Genomic DNA, 22,105 nt, shown 5'->3' on the forward strand with positions numbered 1-22,105 from the left:
TTCAGAGTTGAAAACGTCCTTGTTATTCGGAGAAAAGCTTTTATTGACACCAGGCCCAGCAAACGCTCGATCTCAGAATATGCCAACCGGTGAAACACCGCCTCAAAAGAAGACAACGAACGCCTGATTCTATAGCCCCGCCCACTGAACGCCTGATTCTATAGCCCCGCCCACTGAACGCCTGATTCTATAGCCCCGCCCACCGACTGCCTGATATGTTATAGATAAATAACACAGGCCTGCGTGGAGCTAAACCAGATCGAACTTCCATGCAATAAACATGCCGCATAAGCTTCATTCAGATTCCAATAATTATGAATGCATGTTTGAACTTTATTTTTAATGGATATCCAGCTCATGTGGGGAAGACGTTGCGTGTTTGTTCCATCATTTCACCGCGGATTCATTTGTAAACAAGAGACTGGATTTGCAGACAGGATGAGATTACATGAATGAATGAAGCGACATACTAATGTATTTTTTTATATATATGTGATAGTATTGCATTGTTACAGATCGTTTGATATCTATTGATTATGTGTACGTGTGTAACTGAGCATACCTTAGAACGCTGCCACAGGCTGGAGAATCCTTTATTTGAGGTGTTGTTGGTTCATTGTGCTGCGATTCGTGATCAGACTCGGACATGTAGCCCAACGTCCCGGGGCTATGAGTTTTCCAGACGGGCTACCAAAACGTATCACCGGCCTGCCGACGGGCTATCTTAAATAGTGAAATAACATTCCTTTCTTGACATGTTGTTCACTCTCTTGACTTGATATTTGAAGGAAAAATACAATCGCAAAAGTTTTGATCGTGCTTTGATTTGTCTGACTCTCCAGTGAGGCGCGTGTGTGTACGGTTTGCAGTTATATCCACCGATCGGGCGGGCCAAGTAATAAAAAAAAAAAAAACATTCCAATTGATTGCGGGTGGATAAGAGAAAAATCATTGTGTTTTTTTTTTATAAAGACATTTTGCGAGCCCTGCTGTGGGCGAATCATTAGGGTTGTCGGTTTCCCACACGCTTTCAAAACAATCCCTCACGTCTATGATATATATTGTAATATGCAAAGCTTATCCAATCATAGCCGTGGGCGTTTACTTCCAAGTCTTCAGTGCGGCACACCCATAAAAACAGAGCGTTCCATGAGAGAGGCTCAAAACCAGGGCAGATAATAGCCTATTACTTATTCATTATGATATTTTTGAATGTAAAAACCACACAAACTTCATAAGTTGACCTCAGACAATAGTATAAAAAAGCCAGTTCATGACACCTTTAAATGTCCAAATATTTCAGTTAAAATAACAAATGAATGATGTTCAATTATTCACTTAATAGGCTATTATTGTTATTATTATTTATTAATTAATTAAGTGTAAGAAATCATGTTCAATTGGTTTTATACACTGGTTTCGTATGCATTATATATTTTAAAGGATAATCATAGTAAGTGACAGTTTGCTGAGACCTGTTTGTAATGACACCAGATGTAGTTTTGATGATATTCTCATGATTTTCACAGCTTTTTGCAATGTTGTTTTTTATGAAACTTGCCCTCATTCGAGTGTTTTGTTTTCTTGTTATATGTAAAAAAAGAAACTTGGTGGGGAAAGAGTTAAATAGCAAGGATTCATATGCAGCGGACCGAAAACTGAAGAAAATAATTAAAAAAATCCTTTAAAATATAAAAAAAAATGCTTTCTGACACCTTGTGGTAATACATTTTTTAGTAACTGCAAAAGTGGTTAAAAAAGTTTGATATTTTGAGAGAGGCCATGCACTAAAAAAAAACACTGACAGACATTTTAAAGTGTACAACACATGAGAAGAGGCTGCAGTTTCAGTCGGTCTCCAGTAGAGGCCACTGGAGTTAAACTCACAGTCCTTTATTGAACAGCATGAGTTTCAAACTGAACAACCCATCAAGAGAAGCACACAGTTCATGCGTTTGTTCATTTTTTTTGTCACTTAAGTGCCTGAAAAGTTGCTTGGCTGAAGCTGTACATTTTCTGCTGATGTGAAGCCTTTAACACTTTAAAACTCTTCACGCTACACACACAATTTCTTAAAAGGAAAAACAAAAACCATCTGTCTGAAAGCAGAATGTAACACATGGGACTGTTCATGGAATGTGAAGTCCCAGTTATACGGGTACCGTCAGTTTAAAGCCAAAATGATCAACATTACAGTCCATCTCATGGGAACAGATAAATAAATACTGACTTACACAATCAAATATATAAGCAAGAAAACACACACACACACACACTGGATCTCACTCAAAAGTAATACATACTCAAGATACACCAGAACAGCAACTGCATAATGTATTGTCTATCTGGGATGCGATGGCACTAGCAACACCTGTGCTAACTTACAATACTGGAACCAGCAGGTAAACGTCCTCATGAGAACACACTAGAAACATGTTGGGTTTCAGCGTGCTCATGTACGCAATACTGTCTCTTTCGTTCCTTTCCTGATCTCTACCCGGGCAGACTGGTGAAGGTAAGGGCTGCTGAAGCGGGTCCAGGGGCAGACTGGTGAAGGTAAGGGCTGCTGAAGCGGGTCCAGGGGCAGACTGGTGAAGGTAAGGGCTGCTGAAGCGGGTCCAGGGGCAGACTGGTGAAGGTAAGGGCTGCTGAAGCGGGTCCAGGGGCAGACTGGTGAAGGTAAGGGCTGCTGAAGCGGGTCCAGGGGCAGACTGGTGAAGGTAAGGGCTGCTGAAGCGGGTCCAGGGGCAGACTGGTGAAGGTAAGGGCTGCTGAAGCGGGTCCAGGGGCAGACTGGTGAAGGTAAAGGCTGCTGAAGCGGGTCCAGGGGCAGACTGGTGAAGGTAAGGGCTGCTGAAGCGGGTCCAGGGGCAGACTGGTGAAGGTAAGGGCTGCTGAAGCGGGTCCAGGGGCAGACTGGTGAAGGTAAGGGCTGCTGAAGCGGGTCCAGGGGCAGACTGGTGAAGGTAAGGGCTGCTGAAGCGGGTCCAGGGGCAGACTGGTGAAGGTAAGGGCTGCTGAAGCGGGTCCAGGGGCAGACTGGTGAAGGTAAGGGCTGCTGAAGCGGGTCCAGGGGCAGACTGGTGAAGGTAAGGGCTGCTGAAGCGGGTCCAGGGGCAGACTGGTGAAGGTAAGGGCTGCTGAAGCGGGTCAGTGTTCTGGACGAGTCTAGACGCTGCGGAAGGTGGTCATGTCCTTGGGTTCTTTGCTGGGAACACACCAGTCGTCGGCCTCATGGATGGTTTTATAATGTTTCCAAGCGGATTTGTTGTAAACGGGAAGCCTCTCAATGGACTCGGTGGACAAAGCCTTCAGGGATCAAAACAACACGTTATTATAAATGGAATTCAGGAGTGAAAAAGAAAATAAATCAACCACTTATATTAGGCAAAAAAGCTACTTGTGTGGGTCAACTTAACATGTCCATTTCTTAAACAGTAATTATTGTTTTAATAACAATATTTACTACTATCATACGGGATCATTAAAATGTTTTTTTTTCAGTCTTCAGTGTCTTCAGCAACATTTATTGTCAGTGTTAAAAATCGTTGAGCTGCTTAATGTTGTCAAAATATTTTATTCTTTGATGAATAGTAATAATATTTTGTAACAATATAAATGTCTTTACTGTCACTTTTGATCAATTTAATGCATTCTTGCTGAATAAAACTCATTTCCAACCCCACACTTTTGAATGGTAGTGAATATATATATATATAAATAAAAATATAATACATCAACTGCAAGATGCCATCCTATCAATATGAGCCAACATTTCTAAAGAATGCTTTCTGCACCTTGTTGAATCAATGCCACGTAGAATTGAGGCAGTTCTGAAGGCGAAAGGGGTCAAACACAGTATTAGTATGTGTTCTTAATAATCCTTTAGGTGAGTGTACATCGGCGCTAAAATATCAAGGTGAAAGTCATCATAGCTTGCGTAGGACCCAGCTCCCAACCCAACTTTGAGAAAAGATTAACGGCGATATATTTTTTTTAATCGCCCGATAAGAGTCTCACGTTAACGCCGATAACAGCCCACCACTCACCTAAAGGATTATTAGGAACACATACTAATACTGTGTTTGACCCCTTTTCGCCTTCAGAACTGCCTTAATTCTATGCGGCATTGATTCAACAAGGTGCTGAAAGCATTCTTTAGAAATGTTGGCCCATATTGATAGGAGAGCATCTTGCCGTTGATGGAGATTTGTGGGATGCACATCCAGGGCACGAAGCTCCCGTTCCACCACATCCCAAAGATGCTCTATTGGGTTGAGATCTGGTGACTGTGGGGGCCATTTTAGTACAGTGAACTCATTGTCATGTTCAAGAAACCAATTTGAAATGATTGGAGCTTTGTGACGGTGTATTATCCTGCTGGAAGTAGCCATCAGAGGATGGGGACATGGTGGTCATAAAGGAATGGACATGGTCAGAAACAATGCTCAGGTAGGCCGTGGCATTTAAACGATGCCCAATTGGCACTAAGGGGCCTAAAGTGTGCCAAGAAAACATCCCCCACACCATTACACCACCACCACCAGCCTGCACAGTGGTAACAAGGCATAATGGATCCATGTTCTCATTCTGTTTACGCCAAATTCTGACTCTACCATCTGAATGTCTCAACAGAAATCAAGACTCATCAGACCAGGCAACATTTTTCCAGTCTTCAACTGTCCAATTTTGGTGAGCTCGTGCAAATTGTAGCCTCTTTTTCCTATTTGTAGTGGAGATGAGTGGTACCCGGTGGGGTCTTCTGCTGTTGTAGCCCATCCGCCTCAAGGTTGTGTGTGTTGTGGCTTCACAAATGCTTTGCTGCATACCTCGGTTGTAACGAGTGGTTATTTCAGTCAAAGTTGCTCTTCTATCAGCTTGAAACAGTCGGCCCATTCTCCTCTGACCTCTAGCATCAACAAGGCATTTTCTCCCACAGGACTGCCGCATACTGGATGTTTTTCCCTTTTCACACCATTCTTTGTAAACCCTAGAAATGGTTGTGCGTGAAAATCCCAGTAACTGAGCAGACTGTCCAGTTCTGATGCTCTCATGCCACTGTTGGTGCTTTCGGTGGTGGACGGGGTCAGCATGGGCTCCTGACTGGTCTGCGGCTGTGCCGCCCCATACACAACAAACTGAGATGCTCTGTGTATTCTGACACCTTTCTATCAGAACCAGCTTTAACTTCTTGAGCAATTTGAGCTCCAGAAGCTCGTCTGTTTGATTGGACCACAAAGCCTTTGCTCTCCACGTGCATCAATGAGCCTCGGCCGCCCATGACCCTGTGGCCGGTTCTCCACTGGTCCTCCATGACCCTGTGGCCGGTTCTCCACTGGTCCTCCATGACCCTGTGGCCGGTTCTCCACTGGTCCTCCATGACCCTGTGGCCGGTTCTCCACTGGTCCTTCCTTGGAGCACTTTTGATAGACACTGACCACTGCAGACCGGGAACACCCCACAAGAGCTGCAGTTTTGGAGATGCTCTGACCCAGTCGTCTAGCCATTACAATTTGACCCTTGTCAAACTCGCTAAAATATTTACGCTTGCCCATTTTTCCTGCTTCTAACACATCAACTTTGAGGACAAAATGTTCACTTGCTGCCTAATATATCCCACCCACTAACAGGAGCCGCGATGAAGAGATGATCAGTGTTATTCACTTCACCTGTCATAATGTTATGCCTGATCAGTGTAATCTACATATATTTATATAAAACGTGTTGTGTGTGTGAACGGCCCCTTACACATAAAGGGTTACACACAGCGTTACTCACTCTAACGTAAATGACGGCATCTGTGCCGAATCCCTCCATCGAGTAGAGCTTCAGGTCACCCTGGAAATATCTGGCGTAAAGTCTGGAGAGGGGCAGCCCGTAACCAAAGCCAGCCTGAGACCACAAGACAACACATGACATCAACATAGCACACTTTTATTATTAATAAACATATTGTGGGCGCTTTAGCATGTCATTTAAGACTGTACAGGAAATGTGTGATAGAATTGTGACATTTCTATTGATAGAAAAGGCAGGGGGAACGAGAATTTAAAAAAATGCAGGCTTGAACTTGCTACATCCATATGAAAGCACAACCCCATCTGTCGGAGTGTGTACCTTAATCACTAAGCCACAGTTAGTACAACAGTAAACTTTCTAAGCACTAAAAATAGAACCGGGGGGGTGTTATATGTTCATAATTCAGTGATGTCACATACTGACCAGAGGAGTGGCTCGAGCCGTGTCCATCTGAGGACGAGGCGCAGTGGAGTAGGTGTATGTAAACAACCTGTCAATCTTCCTCAACGGAACTCCGCCCCCACGATCACTGACCTATGACAGACAAGATGAGAGTCTGAGATGATAAATCACATTAAACAGTGTAAATCTGCACTATGTCAGAATCCATGATCAATAATAGGCTATTAAACAAAAACTACAGTTCAAAAGCTTGGGGATTTTGTAATGTTTCTGAAAGAAGTCTCTTCTGTTCACCACGGCTGCATTTACTTGATCAAAATATGATCAAATAGTTTAATATATTTTCAATAGAGCTGTCAAGTGATTACATGATGCGCCAATTAATTACTGAACATCAAATTTGACTGAGAAATTACCCCAAAAGATCATTTAAAGTCATTATTGTGTTAAATGAGAAAAGCATCAAATAGACGTTACAAAAAGTAGCTTTAGAAAGAAATATTTTGATTCAACAGAATTTATTACACAAACTTTTAAGCCATGATTTCTTTTTTCCCAAATGAATAAATGCCATGAGATTGATGGGCTTTAAATGAGTCTTAAAATGGATAGTTCACCCAAAACTGAAAATTCTTACATAATTTACTCTCATTTCAAAACTGTAAGACTGACAATGGAAGTCAGTGGTAACAAAACAGTTTGGTTACAAACACTCTTCAAAATATCTTATTGACTTTTTATTTTGCAGAACATTAAATATTTGAAACAACATGAGGTTGAGTACATTTTCAGTTTCTGGTGAACTATCCCTTTAATGGGGTTTCTCTTAATATGAAAACATATAAACAGGGGCATTTTTGTCCCAATATCTTGAATTTTAGGGCCATTCTAAACTGTATTCTATAGGCTCCATTATGCAGCGAGTTATCGGCCTGCTTTTTGTGCATGAAATCAACTGTATAAAAATACAAGATGACCTACGCATGTCTGGGTAATTATAGCCCTAATTGTAAAACGTCATTTATTCCTGATGGCAAAGCTGAATTTTCAGCATCATTACTCCAGTCTTCAGGGGCACATGATTCTAATATTATATTCTAACACTCTAATATGCTGAATTTACTGCTCAAAACACATTTCTTTTTATCATCAATGTTGAAAACGATTGTGTTGCTTCATATTTTTGTGAAAACAGATACTTTGATGCACAGAAAGTTCAAAAGAACAGCATTTATTTAACCCTCATCCTTCCCTTGTGCCATTTTGACCCAAAAATCTTTATTTTTTATTTTTTTATTGAGTGATCCTCAGAGTGGTCCAAGGCCCTAGGACTTTTGTCGCACTTGAAGCACGAATGAACACAAACATTTGAATGGATTCGAGGAGCTTTGTGGTTGAAATTTTTTTTTTTTTTTTTTTTTTTTACAAATCCTTTCCTCACAGGTCAATTTGACCCCATAGGAATGAATAGAATACGATACATTTTTCAGTACAAAGACCTAAACCTAAATTTGCTAAAACTTTACCAAATTTCTGGCAGAACAGCTCATTTGCTCCATAAAGCGCTATAAGGCCATCTAGTGGCAAGAGACATGAAATACCATGTTAGATATTTTTTTTTCCACAAAAGATCTGCAAAGACACCCAAAGTAAGACACTATATTGCCAAAAGTTTTGGGAAGCCTGCCTTTACATGCACATGAACTTTAATGATATCCCATTCTTAATCCGTAGAGTTTAATATGGAGCTGGCCCACCCTTTGCAGCTCTAACAGCTTCAACTCTTCTAGGAGGCTTTCCACAAGTGTTTATGGGAATTTTTGACCATTCTTCTAGAAGTGCATTTGTGAGGTCAGGCACTGATGTTGGAGGAGAAGGCCTGGCTCTCAGTCTCCACTCTAATTCATCCCAAAGCTGTTCTATCGGGTTGAGGTCAGGACTCTGTCAAGATTCTCCACAACAAACTCGCTCATCATGTCTTTATGGAGCGACGCTTTGTGCACTGGTCAGTCATGTTGGGACAGGGCCGTCCCCAAACTGTTCCCACAAAGTTGGGAGCATGAAATTGTCCAAAATGTCTTGGTATGCTGAAGCATTAAGAGTTCCTTTCACTGGAACTAAGGGCAACCGCCAAACCCAGACTCGTCCATGGGATTGCCAGACAGAGAAGCGTGATTGGCCGCTCCAGAGAACACGTCTCCACTGCTCTAGAGTCCAGTGGCGGCACGCTTTACCCCACAGCATCCCAGCTTTGCATTGGACTTGGTGATGTAAGGCTTGGATGAGCTGCTCGGCCATGGAAACCCATTCCATGTAGCTCTACACACTGATCTTGAGCTCATCTGAAGGACACAGGAAGTTATGAGGTCTGTAGCTGTTGACTCGGCTCAACACCTGTGGCCATGGAAGCGATAGGAACACCTGAATTCAATGATTTGGAGGGGTGTCCCAATACTTTTGGCAATTTAGAGCTGAATTAAAATGATAATGCATGAAATGGTGAGTTATTTTGAATTCAAGTTGAAAGAATGTGCTTAAATTACTATTGATCTATTATTTATTGATAAAATCTAGTAATTTAAAGGTAAATAAAAAAAATAAATAACAAATAACGCCAATGAATTGCATAAAAAAAATAGAAAAAATATTATCAAAATGCAACAAGCTTTCTAGACAAAAAAATTTAAGTATATTTTTAGGGCTTTGGGTCATTTTGACCCGCAAGGGAAGGATTTGTTACAAAGTGTGAGGGAAGGATAAGGGTTAAAATAAAAAAAAATCTATTGCAACATTATAAAATGCATTTACTGTCACTTTTTATCTATTTAATCCTGAATAAAAGTACAACAACAAAAAAATTATTGACCCCAAATTTTGGATGGTAATGTTTGGATGAAATATGTGAGGAATCTTGTCATTTCCTTGACTTGAAGAAGGTCAAAGAAGTGATTGACTGTGTAAAAACGAATGAACATGAATCTAACTGGCTGTTCAACTCTGATAAATAAGCCGAGGTGAGCGGTTACAACAGATTTGACCACAGCCAGTCTGTCCATACCTTAACGGTCAAGTCTTCGTGGCCGAGGACGATCCGTACATGCACTGGGGGATATTCCATGGCATCTTCATAAAGTTCCATGGTAGCGCGCATGGCATTCTGCAGGAGTCACACAACATATTTATAGCTCAGCACACTGCTGCACAGCTAAAAGAGCAAAGACATTTACACGACAGATAATCATGCGTACAGAAGTGTTGCAAAAATGAATTTCCACACTATGCACTACAGATGATTTGATACATCAACCTTTCAGAGGTGAAAAATGATGTACAGCACCTTACAGAGCTCAAACACCATGTGGTACAGATGAGATGGCACATACACCACAGCAATGGGTTTATCTGGTCCTTTAACTGCAGAGGGAACACATGAGAAACAGCAGTCACACTTACAATTACCTGTGTGAAAGGTTTACCAATCATGAATTCAGTCACGTGACTTTGTGTAAGTGTGTGCAGCAGAAAGTTACCGTTAAATTCTTCCAGTATTAGCTCAGGTGAGTTCATATAATAACGGTCACACAGGTTTCGGGCATTTTCATAAGCATCTAAAAAAAACAAAAGGGAAATGTTGAATAGAAAAGTAGATTTTTATATATACTGTATAAATGTGGTGGTGCTTGCCAATGCAATGTTTGGGATGGATGCTAGGGCATTTTGATTAAATTTCATCTCAAAATATTTCTTACATTTATTTATTAAAAAAGTAATTTTTTAAAAATGTTGTACTCCTTTCACTTTTAATATAATTAATATAATAAAAGTAGTGCTGTCAAATCGATTAATCATGATTAAAAGTTTGTGTTTACATAATGCATGTGTGTCAGAGTATGTGAGCGGAGTGGAGCGGCAGCAATTTCCCCTCCACGCTCTAAGCGTTCAATAATAACTCCACTCCAGCTCCGCTCCAGTTATTTTATCTACGGGTCACTACATTACAGATTTCTGCTCATTCAAAATCAGATAAAGATAACTATAAGCAGATAAGCACTGTAAGAGAGCGATTGCGAGTTTTGAATAAGTGCTACCTTTTTAAAATGTGCTTTCACCCGATCATATTCAGTATGTAGAAGGTACAAAACAATTCCTGAACAACAGTGAGGAAAATAAGTATTTGAACACCCTGCTATTTTGCAAGTTCTCCCACTTAGAAATCATGGAGGGGTCTGAAATTGTCATCGTAGGTGCATGTCCACTGTGAGAGACATAATCTAAAAAAACAAATCCAGAAATCACAATGTATGATTTTTTAACTATTTATTTGTATGATACAGCTGAAAATAAGTAATTGAACACCTGTCTATCAGCTAGAATTCTGACCCTCAAAGACCTGTTAGTCTGCCTTTAAAATGTCCACCTCCACTCCATTTATGAATCCTAAATTAGATGCACCTGTTTGAGGTCGTTAGCTGCATAAAGACACCTGTCCAGCCCATACAAACAGTAAGAATCCAACTACTAACATGGCCAAGACCAAAGAGCTGTCCAAAGACACTAGAGACAAAATTGTACACCTCCACAAGGCTGGAAAGGGCTACGGGGAAATTGTCGAGTGTCGAATTGAAGAGTGGTGAAAAAAGGTCCACTGTTGGAGCAATCATTAGAAAATGGAAGAAGCTAAACATGACTGTCAATCTCCCTCGGACTGGGGCTCCATGCAAGATCTCACTTTGTGGGGTCTCAATGATCCTAAGAAAGGTGAGAAATCAGCCCAGAACTACACGGGAGGAGCTGGTCAATGACCTGAAAAGAGCTGGGACCACCATTCCCAAGGTTACTGTTGGTAATACACTAAGACGTAATGTTTTGAAATCATGCATGGCATGGAAGGTTCCCCTGCTTAAACCAGCACATGTCCAGGCCCGTCTTAAGTTTGCCAAAGACCATTTGGATGATCCAGAGGAGTCATGGGAGAAAGTCATGTGGTCAGATGAGACCAAAATAGAACTTTTTGGTCATAATTCCACTAAACGTGTTTGGAGGAAGAAGAATGATGAGTACCATCCCAAGAACACCATCCCTACTGTGAAGCATGGGGGTGGTAGCATCATGCTTTGGGGTGTTTTTCTGCACATGGGACAGGGCGACTGCACTGTATTAAGGAGAGGATGACCGGGGCCATGTATTGAGAGATTTTGGGGAACAACCTCCTTCCCTCAGTTAGAGCATTGAAGATGGGTCGAGGCTGGGTCTTCCAACACGGCAATAACCCGAAGCACACAGCCAGAATAACCAAGGAGTGGCTCTGTAAGAAGCAAAATCCCTCCTGCAGTGTGTGCAAACCCGGTGAAAAACTACAGGAAACGTTTGACCTCTGTAATTGCAAACAAAGGCTACTGTACCAAATATTAACATTGATTTTCTCAGGTGTTCAAATACTTATTTGCAGCTGTATCATACAAATAAATAGTTAAAAAATCATACATTGTGATTTCTGGATTTTTTATTTTTTAGATCATCTCTCTCACAGTGGACATGCACCTACGATGACAATTTCAGACCCCTCCATGATTTCTAAGTGGGAGATTTCTTACTTGCAAAATAGCAGGGTGTTCAAATACTTATTTTCCTCACTATATATATATATATATATAGATTTACAGCAGACACAGAGATAAAGTAGTGCAGTAAGATTACATTTATTTGTTTGAACAAGTTTCTGTCTATTTCTAAGTCTATTTTAGGACTATTCAGTTTTGTCTCCCCACTGATATCATCATGACAATTAAGCACATTTCAATTTTGCTTGTGCTATTCTCAGTGAAGGACATTATCTTGTCATTGCCCCACACTAATAAAATATTTAACTATTGCCAAACGTATATGAGAAAAAAATTAATCACGGTCACCTTTCACCACATCAGTGACAAGACAGTTGGGGTCAATGCTGCCGATCTGTTTGGGATGAGCAGGATTGACACGCACCTTTCCTCCAAACAGAAGAGCTGAAAACACACAGACATCATGTTATTGACATATAAACCTCTCATTGATGCTGGAACAACACAGCTCGATGTTAAAAGGGTGACGGTCAGTCAATGACGGATTCAGAAATGTGGGGCACCGATGGCTGTGAAACTCGTAAACATCCCAGACTACACTATGAACATGCCAGAAGCCCCATTCAACTGACTTTACATTTCTGCTGTCCATAATGGACACTATTATAAACTAGAGCACTAGATGTGTGTGTGTGTGTGTGTGTGTGTCTCACTGTGCTGGTTCAGGAGCATTCTGATTGAAGTCCTGCTCATGTAGAAGCGGTCCAGGAAGTACTGCATGTTCTGGCTGGTGATGGGGTCGGTGCCGTAGGTCTCCTTAAATTCCACCACTCCTTGAGCCATTGTGGGCACTACATCATTGTGGCGGTTTCTGATCTTAATCACAGCATCTGTGAAGCTAAGACAACAGAGGTGTGTGTGTGTATTTGTTAGCACAAGCAGAGCTGGAAGGTAGAGGTCTTCAGGGGTCCACTTGGATCCAAAAACCGAGGTCCAACCTGAGAGGGTCTGGGTCTAAATCTTTTGTATAAAAAAAGTCATTTTAAATAAATGTAACGTGTGAGTTTCTTGGAAGCTCTGCACTGTATTTACAACGTTATCTACGTAGGCGAATGACACAGACGAGAAGACATTTTTGAATAAAGTCTGTATTTTTGATTGTTTTTTGCGCACTAAAACGTATTGTCGCTTCATTAAATTAAGGTTGAACCACTGAAGTCACATGGACTATTTTAACAATGTCTGGGTCTTGAAAGGGTTAATTAAATTGCTGTCTATGTAGGGTTCAGAGAGCTCTCGGATTTCATCAAATATATCTTAATGATAGAAATGAAATTTTTGGGGTGAACTAACCCTTTAATAAATCCTGACATTCAATACAATCTATAACTTTTAATTTCGAATATATACAAATGTCAGTTACGTCTTTTAGTCAAGAGATTTAAAGCACAGTTTCTGAAGAGTGTGCATGTGTGTATGTGCTCTAGAACGTAAGAACGAGCCAATGATTGAATCTGGAAATAACGCAAAATAACAGAAAATTGAGAATTACTCCTCAGATGCCATGTCTGCAATTTATAGCAAAAAAAATAAAAAATCGGCATTAATTCGATCTCAAACAGATTCATTCAAATAAGTTATAACCCCACCACCGGCGTGACATCATAACCACTATGGTTGAACGACAAATATTCAGTTATGACTAGCTAGTTGGTTTCTTCAATAATGTATCGTACTCTAGTACAGTAGTTACACAGAGTTACTTCGTTATACGGGAAGTGCTTTTTCAAGCCACACACTTATGTGTCGAAATACCCATCATTGCAATTGTATTCTCATTGTATCATCGTAAACACAGTCATTTATTAGTCTTAAGTGAACAAAAACAGATTAGAAAGAAAACGTATGTGAACCAGTATACTCATTGGATCAGTGCATTCGGTCTTAAAGTGACAGTAGCCTAATAAACCTGCTGTCGCCTATTATTAATGTTAATCAAACAACAAAAGAAAGAAAATCACTCCCTGCTCTTGACTGAATAACTTTTGTAACTTTAATAGAGCGCATGAGAACTGAACTGGGTGCTTTTAGCCGCTTAATTGGGTTTGAGCGGTTAAATACACATACCTATGTGTCAAAGTGACCATGTATATGCAAGTAAACAGTAATTGATGTCTTAAGTGAACTAAACTGCTGAGAGAAAATGTACGAGTATAATGGATCTGTGCAGTCGCTATTAAAGTGACAGTATCCGAATTTACCTGCTGTCATTAATAATGTTAATCAAACAACAAAAAAAGAGAATCTCACACTGCTCTTGACTGAATCACTTTTATAGAAGTTTTTCAGGTAGGTCTATTTCATTTATCACGTTTACTTGTCTTCTGTAAGCTTTTTTTTTAGGCTTGTGTTAGTTTTAACTCATAAAAACCTTATTTAAAGCACAAATAACTATATTGTGATATATATCGTTACAATGAAATAAAACTACGCATATTGTATTATGTGATTTTGGTCATGTCATCCACGCCTAATCTACCATGTGTTTATCATTTTTCATCTGAATTTGTTGTCATACCCGGCTGAAAAAGTCACCACTCGCCTTTTACATTTGGATCCAGTCGGTTTCTAAAGAAAATGACTATTGGGTCAGGTTGGACCGAATTTTATGCGGTCTGTCTCTTTTTAAACTCCATTATGCATGTCGGGTTCGGGAACGAAATGATTCAGGGACAGATCCAAGGACCAGAGAAGACCTCTACTGGAGGATATTTGTTGTATCTCTTACTCATGTGTGACCATTTGATCATCGACATTCCTGTCCTTGAACTCCAGTATATCCTGGAAACTCTGCATGTACCTGCAGAGATGCAACACAACCAAATGTAGCTCAGATATGCAAACATATCCCAATGATAAGACTTCACGTATGTATTCCCACTGACCAGCTCTGCACCAGGTGCACTGAAGGAGTTCTCAGCAGGTTATCAGGCAATAAATCGATTTCCTTTAAAATATTCGCCAGCCTGACAGGCAGCTCCTGCCTTAGAAACGTGAATGACGTTTTCTCACACGCGTTCTCTGAACCTGAAGAGAAAAATGTGTACAGAAATCATCCTTTAGTAAGTTAATTTATTCTATTCCCCTTATGAAAATGATCATGGTGTTACTGTGGTAAAGGTGGGACTGAGTACAGGATTACAGGCTGACTGCTGATGTAGGGCTGGGCGATAAAACAATGATAATTATCGCAATATAATTTTCCTCTTTAAAAAAAATAACAAGAGTTTGATAAATGTTTGATATAATGTTTAAGCTGCAAAAGCAGAACGAAACAGTGCTACTCATTTATCCACTCGACTCAAAGTTTACTCGCTGAATGTCTCGTGAGATCGAAAAACAAATGTCTCTGCAATTTAAACTAGTTTAAAGCCAGATGAAACAGCGGAGAGCTTTTCAATCTACAAATCACCATCATTTACTGTAGTAACACTAACTGCACCATGGTATTGTGGCAGAAATGAGGGATAGTCATATAAAAAAAATTATTATACTATTAATGTAGACATGTATAACATGTATTAAAGGAGTAATGGAATATAATTACAGTATTGTTTGTGATTAAGCTATAGCGTTTGTGCATTTATACTAAATGTATTTGGGCTAAAGTTTTCATACAAATACCATAGAAACCTTTTACATTTTACCATGGTATTGAGGTGCTATATGTGTGGGTTTAACTGTGGTTATCAGGATCTAATGTATGCTAATATGGAAATTGAAAGACCAATGGCTAATTTTAATAAAACTCACATATCTCAATTTTACCATATAAAAATTAGGTTGTTACCATTTTGACAGATGACAGTTTTCGTCAACTCTTTCCCCACCAGCGTTAAAAAATTTTTTTTTTTTTAAGTTGCCAGGGTTTTTGATCATTTTCACAAAAATGTAATGGCCCATAGAATATTTTGTTGTATGAATATCTGAGCAGACCCTCTTGCAATCATGCATTCCTTTTTTAATCAACATTTAAATATGGGTAAGTTTCATTAAAAAAAAGCAACATTTTGAACAAAAAGCTGAGAAAATCACATTTTTGTCAAAGACTATATCCAGATTAGATTCAGAGCGATGATCAGACACAGATGGAGTCGATCGAGTCCATCAACACCCCTAATACTTCACAGTCCTAGAGCTCGTCCTGGGTCGACATTTTATTCAGTAGCATTAGGCAGTTTTGATATATATGATGTTTAATGTTGATGATCATGTTATTTGCATCTGCTTACATACGATCGCTTGTTTTTTGCGTCTTCTTCGCCTGTGTTTTGATCAGAAGATTCTGTACTCATTCAGAAGATACGCACTAGCGCCCCCTAGCGTCTAAAGGCCCTTTCACACCGGATGCGTAACGAAAAAGCGAAGCGAAAAAGCTAATATTTTGTGTACGAATAGTTCGCGTCAAAACCATTCACATCAGCCGCGACACGAATTTGCGACGTCTGTGTTCCAACATTCCAAAACATGCGCGGCGACAGCTGAGAAAACACGGACGCTTCATCATCCAGTGAAGACGAGCTTTTCATTTTATTTAAAAGACTGAAAAGAAGGTTTTGGGTGCACCCAGTCTTAAAGAACAGAGAGTCTGAAGGGGAGTATATGCTAATCTTGTACAGGAGCTAAAACTTTATCCATCCGGTTCCACACTTACTTTCAAATGTCCGTGGGACAATTTGAGGAGCTCCTCCAGAGACAATAGCACTAGCAGCGCATGTGACGAGACAAACCACACAAACCAACCAATCGATCTGGAGCAGCTGTTTCCAGTTGAGTCACAATGTAAACATTTAAGTGCCACAGTCGTACTGACGGAAACACATTCACTTTCCATAGTCACGGACACAAGGTAAAAGAAGGTTGATAGAAAAAAAAAATCAGAGTTTTAACTCAAAAGGTTAATGTTATCATTGGCTGTAGCCAACAGTGGGCAAACACAGCTGCAGCTGTACAGCTGTAACTACAACTATAGCTGTAATCTCGTGAGAAATGCGAGATCTGGCAAAGGTTAATGTTGATTGAATAGCTAATGACATCAACTGGACATTTCGTCGCCTTTGTTTCCTTGTATGTGATTGGTTGAAGTCTTTTCTGTAGCCACTAGTAAAAAATATATATATATATTTTTTTTTTTAAATCGACATCGAAGCAGAAAAAATAAACGCTGTTTTTTTTCGCCGCAACACATTCACGTTCAGTGTGGAAGCACTTATTACACAAACAGTATAAAACCAATTATTAGCCATCAAAATCGCATCCAGTGTGAAAGGACCTTAACAGTGAAAACACGGAAAATTCCGTGTTTGGCAGGGAAAGAGTTAATGAACATAAATTTACATCTGCATCCTAACTCAAGCTACTACTATAGTCAACTCAAGCTACTGTCAAATGTACATTAATAGACAAAACATGTAATATTATTAATATAATATTAGCCTGCACTGTACATGTCATCAGAAGTCATGCAACACAAACCTGTTTCATGACTTTAAAGGTGCAGTGTGTAAATTTTAGCAGCATCTAGTGGTGAGGTTGCAAATTGCAACCGCTCACCCCTCCCTTTCGAAGCACATAGAGAAGCTACGGTGGCCGACACAGGACAAAGATGTGGTCGCCTGAGACCGCAGAGAGTGACTAGCGCTCTGTAGAGCAGTTTGTCCATTTAGGGCTACTGTAGAAACATGGCGCCGCAAAATGACGGCTTCACTCGCGGTGTGTGTAGATATAAATGCCTCATTCTAAGGTGATAAAACTAGGGCTGGGCGATATATCGCATGACATTGTTATGCGCATCTTGTCAGTAAAGCCGGTTCCTTGATTAGTAGTAAATCGCCCTCACCTGCTTTCAGATGGAGCGGCATTTACTACACAGAGCCGTAGTTCACTGACAAGCTGAGCCATATCGCATTAATTATCGCAGGCGATACGTCCGTGATAATTAATGCGAAAAAAGAGAATAATGTGAACAGAAAGAATAAAGAGAACTGACCTAATCTATCTGCGTCCGCGGCAACCGCTTGCGTGACAGGGTTTGAAAGCGCGTCTCATGTATGAAAATTATCTGTACACATGACGGGCGGCAATAATATCGCAAGAAAAGCCTGACGTGTACTGACAACTGCATTATTTAACCGTATTTTCTTCAATACAATGTTAAAGCAAGTGTCAAGTGAGTTTCATTCATAATGTTTACTTCATGTAACATGACAGTTCATACTGGAGTGAAGCCGTTCTCATCGTGTGATTGGGGGAAACATTTCTGAGGGCGTGGTGAGCTCGTGCTAGGGGCGCGGATAGTGAGCCGTTGGAGGTACCATCCTACGTCACGATGTACCACAACGTCCAATAGGAAAATTCAACTGCAGTAGCCACCGTTCAACCTTAAGAGGGCAGCACTTTGGCGGTTTTACACCATATTTTATAGAATTAAAACACTTTATACTCAAATGTCAAAACATTTACTCGAATCAATGAACAGCATTAATAAAGCCCCAGTATTACAGATCATTAACTAAAAAAAGTTGGTTTAGGGTTTAGTTACCCTTTAAACATTATCACCTGTTGGCACAAACAAAGAAATAATTTTTTTCCATTAAGATATTCATTTTGTTAAGGAAAAATTACGGGAAAAATTTAAAGAATTCAAAAACGTGAAGTGTTTATAATGTTCTGACAACAAAAAGTAGTTTAAAACCACAATTAACGTTTTTTACAGCTTTCACTTAGGAGCAAAAGTCTGACTTAAACTTGAAAGAAATAAAGATTTGTCATATGATAATTTTCGATATCGACTGATATGAACATTTTTATTGTGATAATTGTTTTTGTCCAGCCCAGCCCTACGCTCAGGGTGTCGATAGCAATCCCTGCCAAGGGTCCCCACCAATTCTCAGGGGGCCCAAGGCAATAAACTGTACAAGGGGCCCGCCAATGTAAACATCATGAAATATAGATATGGTAATCAAACAATACCATAAATACAATCTATTTCTAACAATCCATTTTAATCTACTTTACCATAATAGTACAGGGATTACATTTTTAAATATTCACATTTTTCTCTCTTTAGGATCTTGTAAGGGACTCTGTTTATTATTTCCTGTGTTGTGTTCTGTTCTCATATTAAATAGTATCCACTTGATTGCAGACTTACCAAAATCTATGAACTGTTTCATAGAGAGAGGAGAAGGCGAGAATCTGGAGTAAAAGTCGATTTGTTTGGAAATAGATGCAGCGTTCATCAAAGTCCTGAAGACTCTCATAGTGGCGTCTTTCGCTGTTTACTTCTTCAGAGAATCTAGAAAGATGTGTTCTGTTGGCTTTCTGAACTCATATTTTCTGGTCCAGAATATAATCAGCAGAAGACTGTGTGCTCGTTTCTCGTGTCCAGCTGAATGTCAGGCATGTTCGCACTCATTCAGGATCAGTGGAGCGGGTAAATCCAGGGCTGTCTGGAAAACGCAGTTCCACTCTGTAGAAAACGCGGTTCTGTATTAGCCGGTAATGGCATTGCACACATTATACATATGACATGCAGGTAATCCCGGGGTAATGCCTGACGGCTGTGGAGAGCGATAAGCGCTCCAGCAGCATGTGTGTGTATGAACTCCTCTGATACGCAGGAGCATCAGCGCACACTCGGCCTGTCTGACCGCATTTACTACGCACATAACACGGCACACGCTACACAACACCGGCAGCTCCGAGGACAACAACCCCTGAAAGAAACCCGTAATCTCTGACCTGTTTTCTTGTTTGTAAATCTGTTTTTCCAGGTTGCTGTAAACAAGTTGACTGACGCGCGTTAATGCTGCAGTGCACGGACGTAGATGTTTCAGTGAAGCATAGAGCCTCCACTCTGTTTTACTTCCGCCTTGCGGGAGCCGCGGAATCACGTGACTCTCTGCGACGTTCCCTGATTAGTACAACGTAAATGCTAAATAATAAATGTAAAACAATTGTTTTCCAACGCTCTCTTTTGACTTTGTATTACCATCTTGTCATTTCTGACTTATAACAAAAAACAGAACAATGTCTAAAAGCTGACATGTGAAAAAACAAGCTAAAAAACACAGAAATAAGTTTTTATAAGCTGTCGACTCAACAAAAAAAAAAAAAAAACCCGAGCGTTTAAGGAGACAAAAGGCAATAAGAGGTGAAGCTTCAGCAGGAAGAATGGGTAGCCTACATTTTGGGATCCTGACACTCAGTATGTCTCAGTATGCGTGCAGTAAACATTCTGTCACTGTAAAAGCTACACTGTGTGATATTTTCCCCCATCTAGCGGTGAAAAGGTATATGACCATCCAGTGAATATTACTTTCCGTTCCTCTCAATTCCGATTTCGTTTTAACTCCTACGGTGGCCGATTTAGTCCAAGATTAACATGGCTTCCAGTTCGACCTCGTCCACATTCGACACAGTGCCATCGAGTGTTAAAACGCGAAAGGCAAAGCTTGAATTTACGAGTATGTCCTTCTTTGGCTAATGTACTTTCAAGATGGAGGGGCAACATGGCGACCCGCATTCGAACCCCTCACCCGTATGTATTTTCAATGGCATATTATAAACTTACGAGAATATTTACTTCTTTCAAGTAATAAAGTATACATTAATGAGCACATATTTTTGAAAGAATTAAGTGTTTTTAGTTAAGAATAAACAAAAAAAGTTACACCGTGTATCCAAATGTCAGTTTTATATAGGTATATTTCCTGTCGCTTATCTTTCTCGCTAGTGGGCGTAGTTCTACATGTAATGTAATATGTAGGCTAATTTTTTGGGTCAACAACTTCTGGGTTTTTCGTTCTGGGTCGTTTAGCTTGTTTGCTTTACACCTTGTCACATATCAGCATTATACATTGTTCCGGTTTTTTTTTTTGTCAAAAATGACAAGGAGGCGCTTCACGCGGAGACGGTTTGATTGTTTCCCACCCGGTGGGCGTGGTCTTCAGATTATATTCAACTGTATACATTCATAATAACATTATGTCGCCAACATACACTCATAGCCTACCTGAGGCGCCAAAGTTCTTGCTTAAAACATTTCAAGAATGCTATATGGATCACAAGTGCCTGAAACTTGCATTCTTGCAGACGTAATTTAACTATCATTGAAGCAGAGGTAAATTTGACAGACCCACCTGTGCTGAATTTAGTTCATTAGATTTAAGATTAAAATGCATTATTTTCTAGTCTATCCATTGTTTTTGTAGTTGCTTTTTTTGTATTAATGTATCAGTAGCTTAAACGTAGGCTATAGTGTATTTATAAATTACCATTCCAAGATGAACAAGTAGGCTATCGTTGAAATACCTAATTTTAAATATGACTATGTTACATGTAGACCTATGTATTTATAAAATGTAAATAGGCTACAAACTTTAGGCCTGTATACATTACCCTCCTAAAGAATGTCAATGTTTAATTCGCACCCTGCTTAAAATAATGTAGGCCTATTTGTTAGATAAAATATAATTTTCCTTCTTTTAGAAGTTAAAAGTTTGACAACCGCCATAAAGCCAAATAGAAGAAGTGGTTGTGAAGACATGAGACTGTGGCGTGAGGAATGGGGCTGAGCACGCAGGGAGTTGAATGCCCATTTCTGATTTCACCGTATAGGTGGCGGTATACACACCAGAAGACCGGCAGACATACAAAGCGAAACATTCAAGTGAATCAAATCAATGACTAAACACAAAGTAAGGGTGTGACCACGTGATATTATGACAATAATAAACCTTGGTGAAGCTTCATTGGAAATTGCAACGTATCCTACTCGACACATGCATTGGAGCCTCTGTCATACATCACTGAAGAAGAAGGAAGAGGAGGTATGGTAAAGTTGTTTTTATATTGGACATTAATTTGACATCAGAGTTTCCCTTTTATCTTAAGGTGTGTCAAAACATTAAACCAATATAGGGGAAAAATAAGATTAAAATACAGTAGGTTTTATGCTATTTATTAATTTCAAGTAGTGTAAGATCAGGGCTATGTGAATGCATTTCAGCTATAACAACATTTTTTTGTTTTGTTTTAGTTTTTTAGCAATTGCCTTGTTTAAAAAAAAGTGAAAGTAATGTAATAACTACTGTTTCTAGTGAATAACACTCTCACTTATTTTCTCTCTACTTCACACTATTATATTCTAGCATTTCTATTTGGAATCTATGAATGATTTTTGTTTATTGTTGGCATACACTTTTATGACAGTCCCTAAGTGTTCTTGTTTCTCTTACCATGAGATACAGATTGTTAGTTTGTGGCAAAATGTCAGATCG

General features: G+C 39.8%; 1 protein-coding gene across 2 annotated transcripts; it reads right to left on the minus strand.

Moving 5' to 3' along the window:
• Positions 1 to 1,845: 1,845 nt before the first annotated feature.
• Positions 1,846 to 19,707, minus strand: pdk1 (pyruvate dehydrogenase kinase, isozyme 1). Of its 2 annotated transcripts, XM_079822357.1 has the most exons (12): positions 19,566 to 19,707; positions 18,976 to 19,293; positions 14,708 to 14,849; positions 14,551 to 14,622; positions 12,476 to 12,660; positions 12,111 to 12,206; positions 9,732 to 9,809; positions 9,539 to 9,615; positions 9,260 to 9,358; positions 6,223 to 6,333; positions 5,779 to 5,892; positions 1,846 to 3,309 (listed from the first exon to the last, which is right to left on the minus strand). In XM_079822357.1, exons 2-12 carry the CDS (start codon positions 19,082 to 19,084, stop codon positions 3,169 to 3,171), a joined length of 1,224 nt encoding a protein of 407 aa, XP_079678483.1. In that variant the 5' UTR covers positions 19,085 to 19,293; positions 19,566 to 19,707; the 3' UTR covers positions 1,846 to 3,168. The 2 variants fall into 2 exon arrangements, with proteins under 2 accessions (XP_079678483.1, XP_079678482.1); XM_079822356.1 differs by having other exon boundaries at positions 18,976 to 19,707.
• Between the last annotated feature and the right edge of the window lie 2,398 nt (positions 19,708 to 22,105).

The sequence above is a fragment of the Gobio gobio genome (assembly GCF_949357685.1).
Source record: "Gobio gobio genome assembly, chromosome: 7".
Lineage (NCBI taxonomy): Eukaryota > Metazoa > Chordata > Actinopteri > Cypriniformes > Gobionidae > Gobio > Gobio gobio.

Excerpts from the sequence above, each read along its gene's own strand:
- pdk1 (XM_079822357.1), bottom strand. The coding sequence starts at position 19,084 with ATGAGAGTCTTCAGGACTTTGATGAACGCTGCATCTATTTCCAAACAA. Across the intron at positions 14,850-18,975 it reads GAAACAGTTCATAGATTTTG|GTTCAGAGAACGCGTGTGAG; the intron begins GTAAGTCTGCAA and ends TTTTCTCTTCAG. Across the intron at positions 9,359-9,538 it reads TGGTGTTTGAGCTCTGTAAG|AATGCCATGCGCGCTACCAT; the intron begins GTGCTGTACATC and ends TGACTCCTGCAG.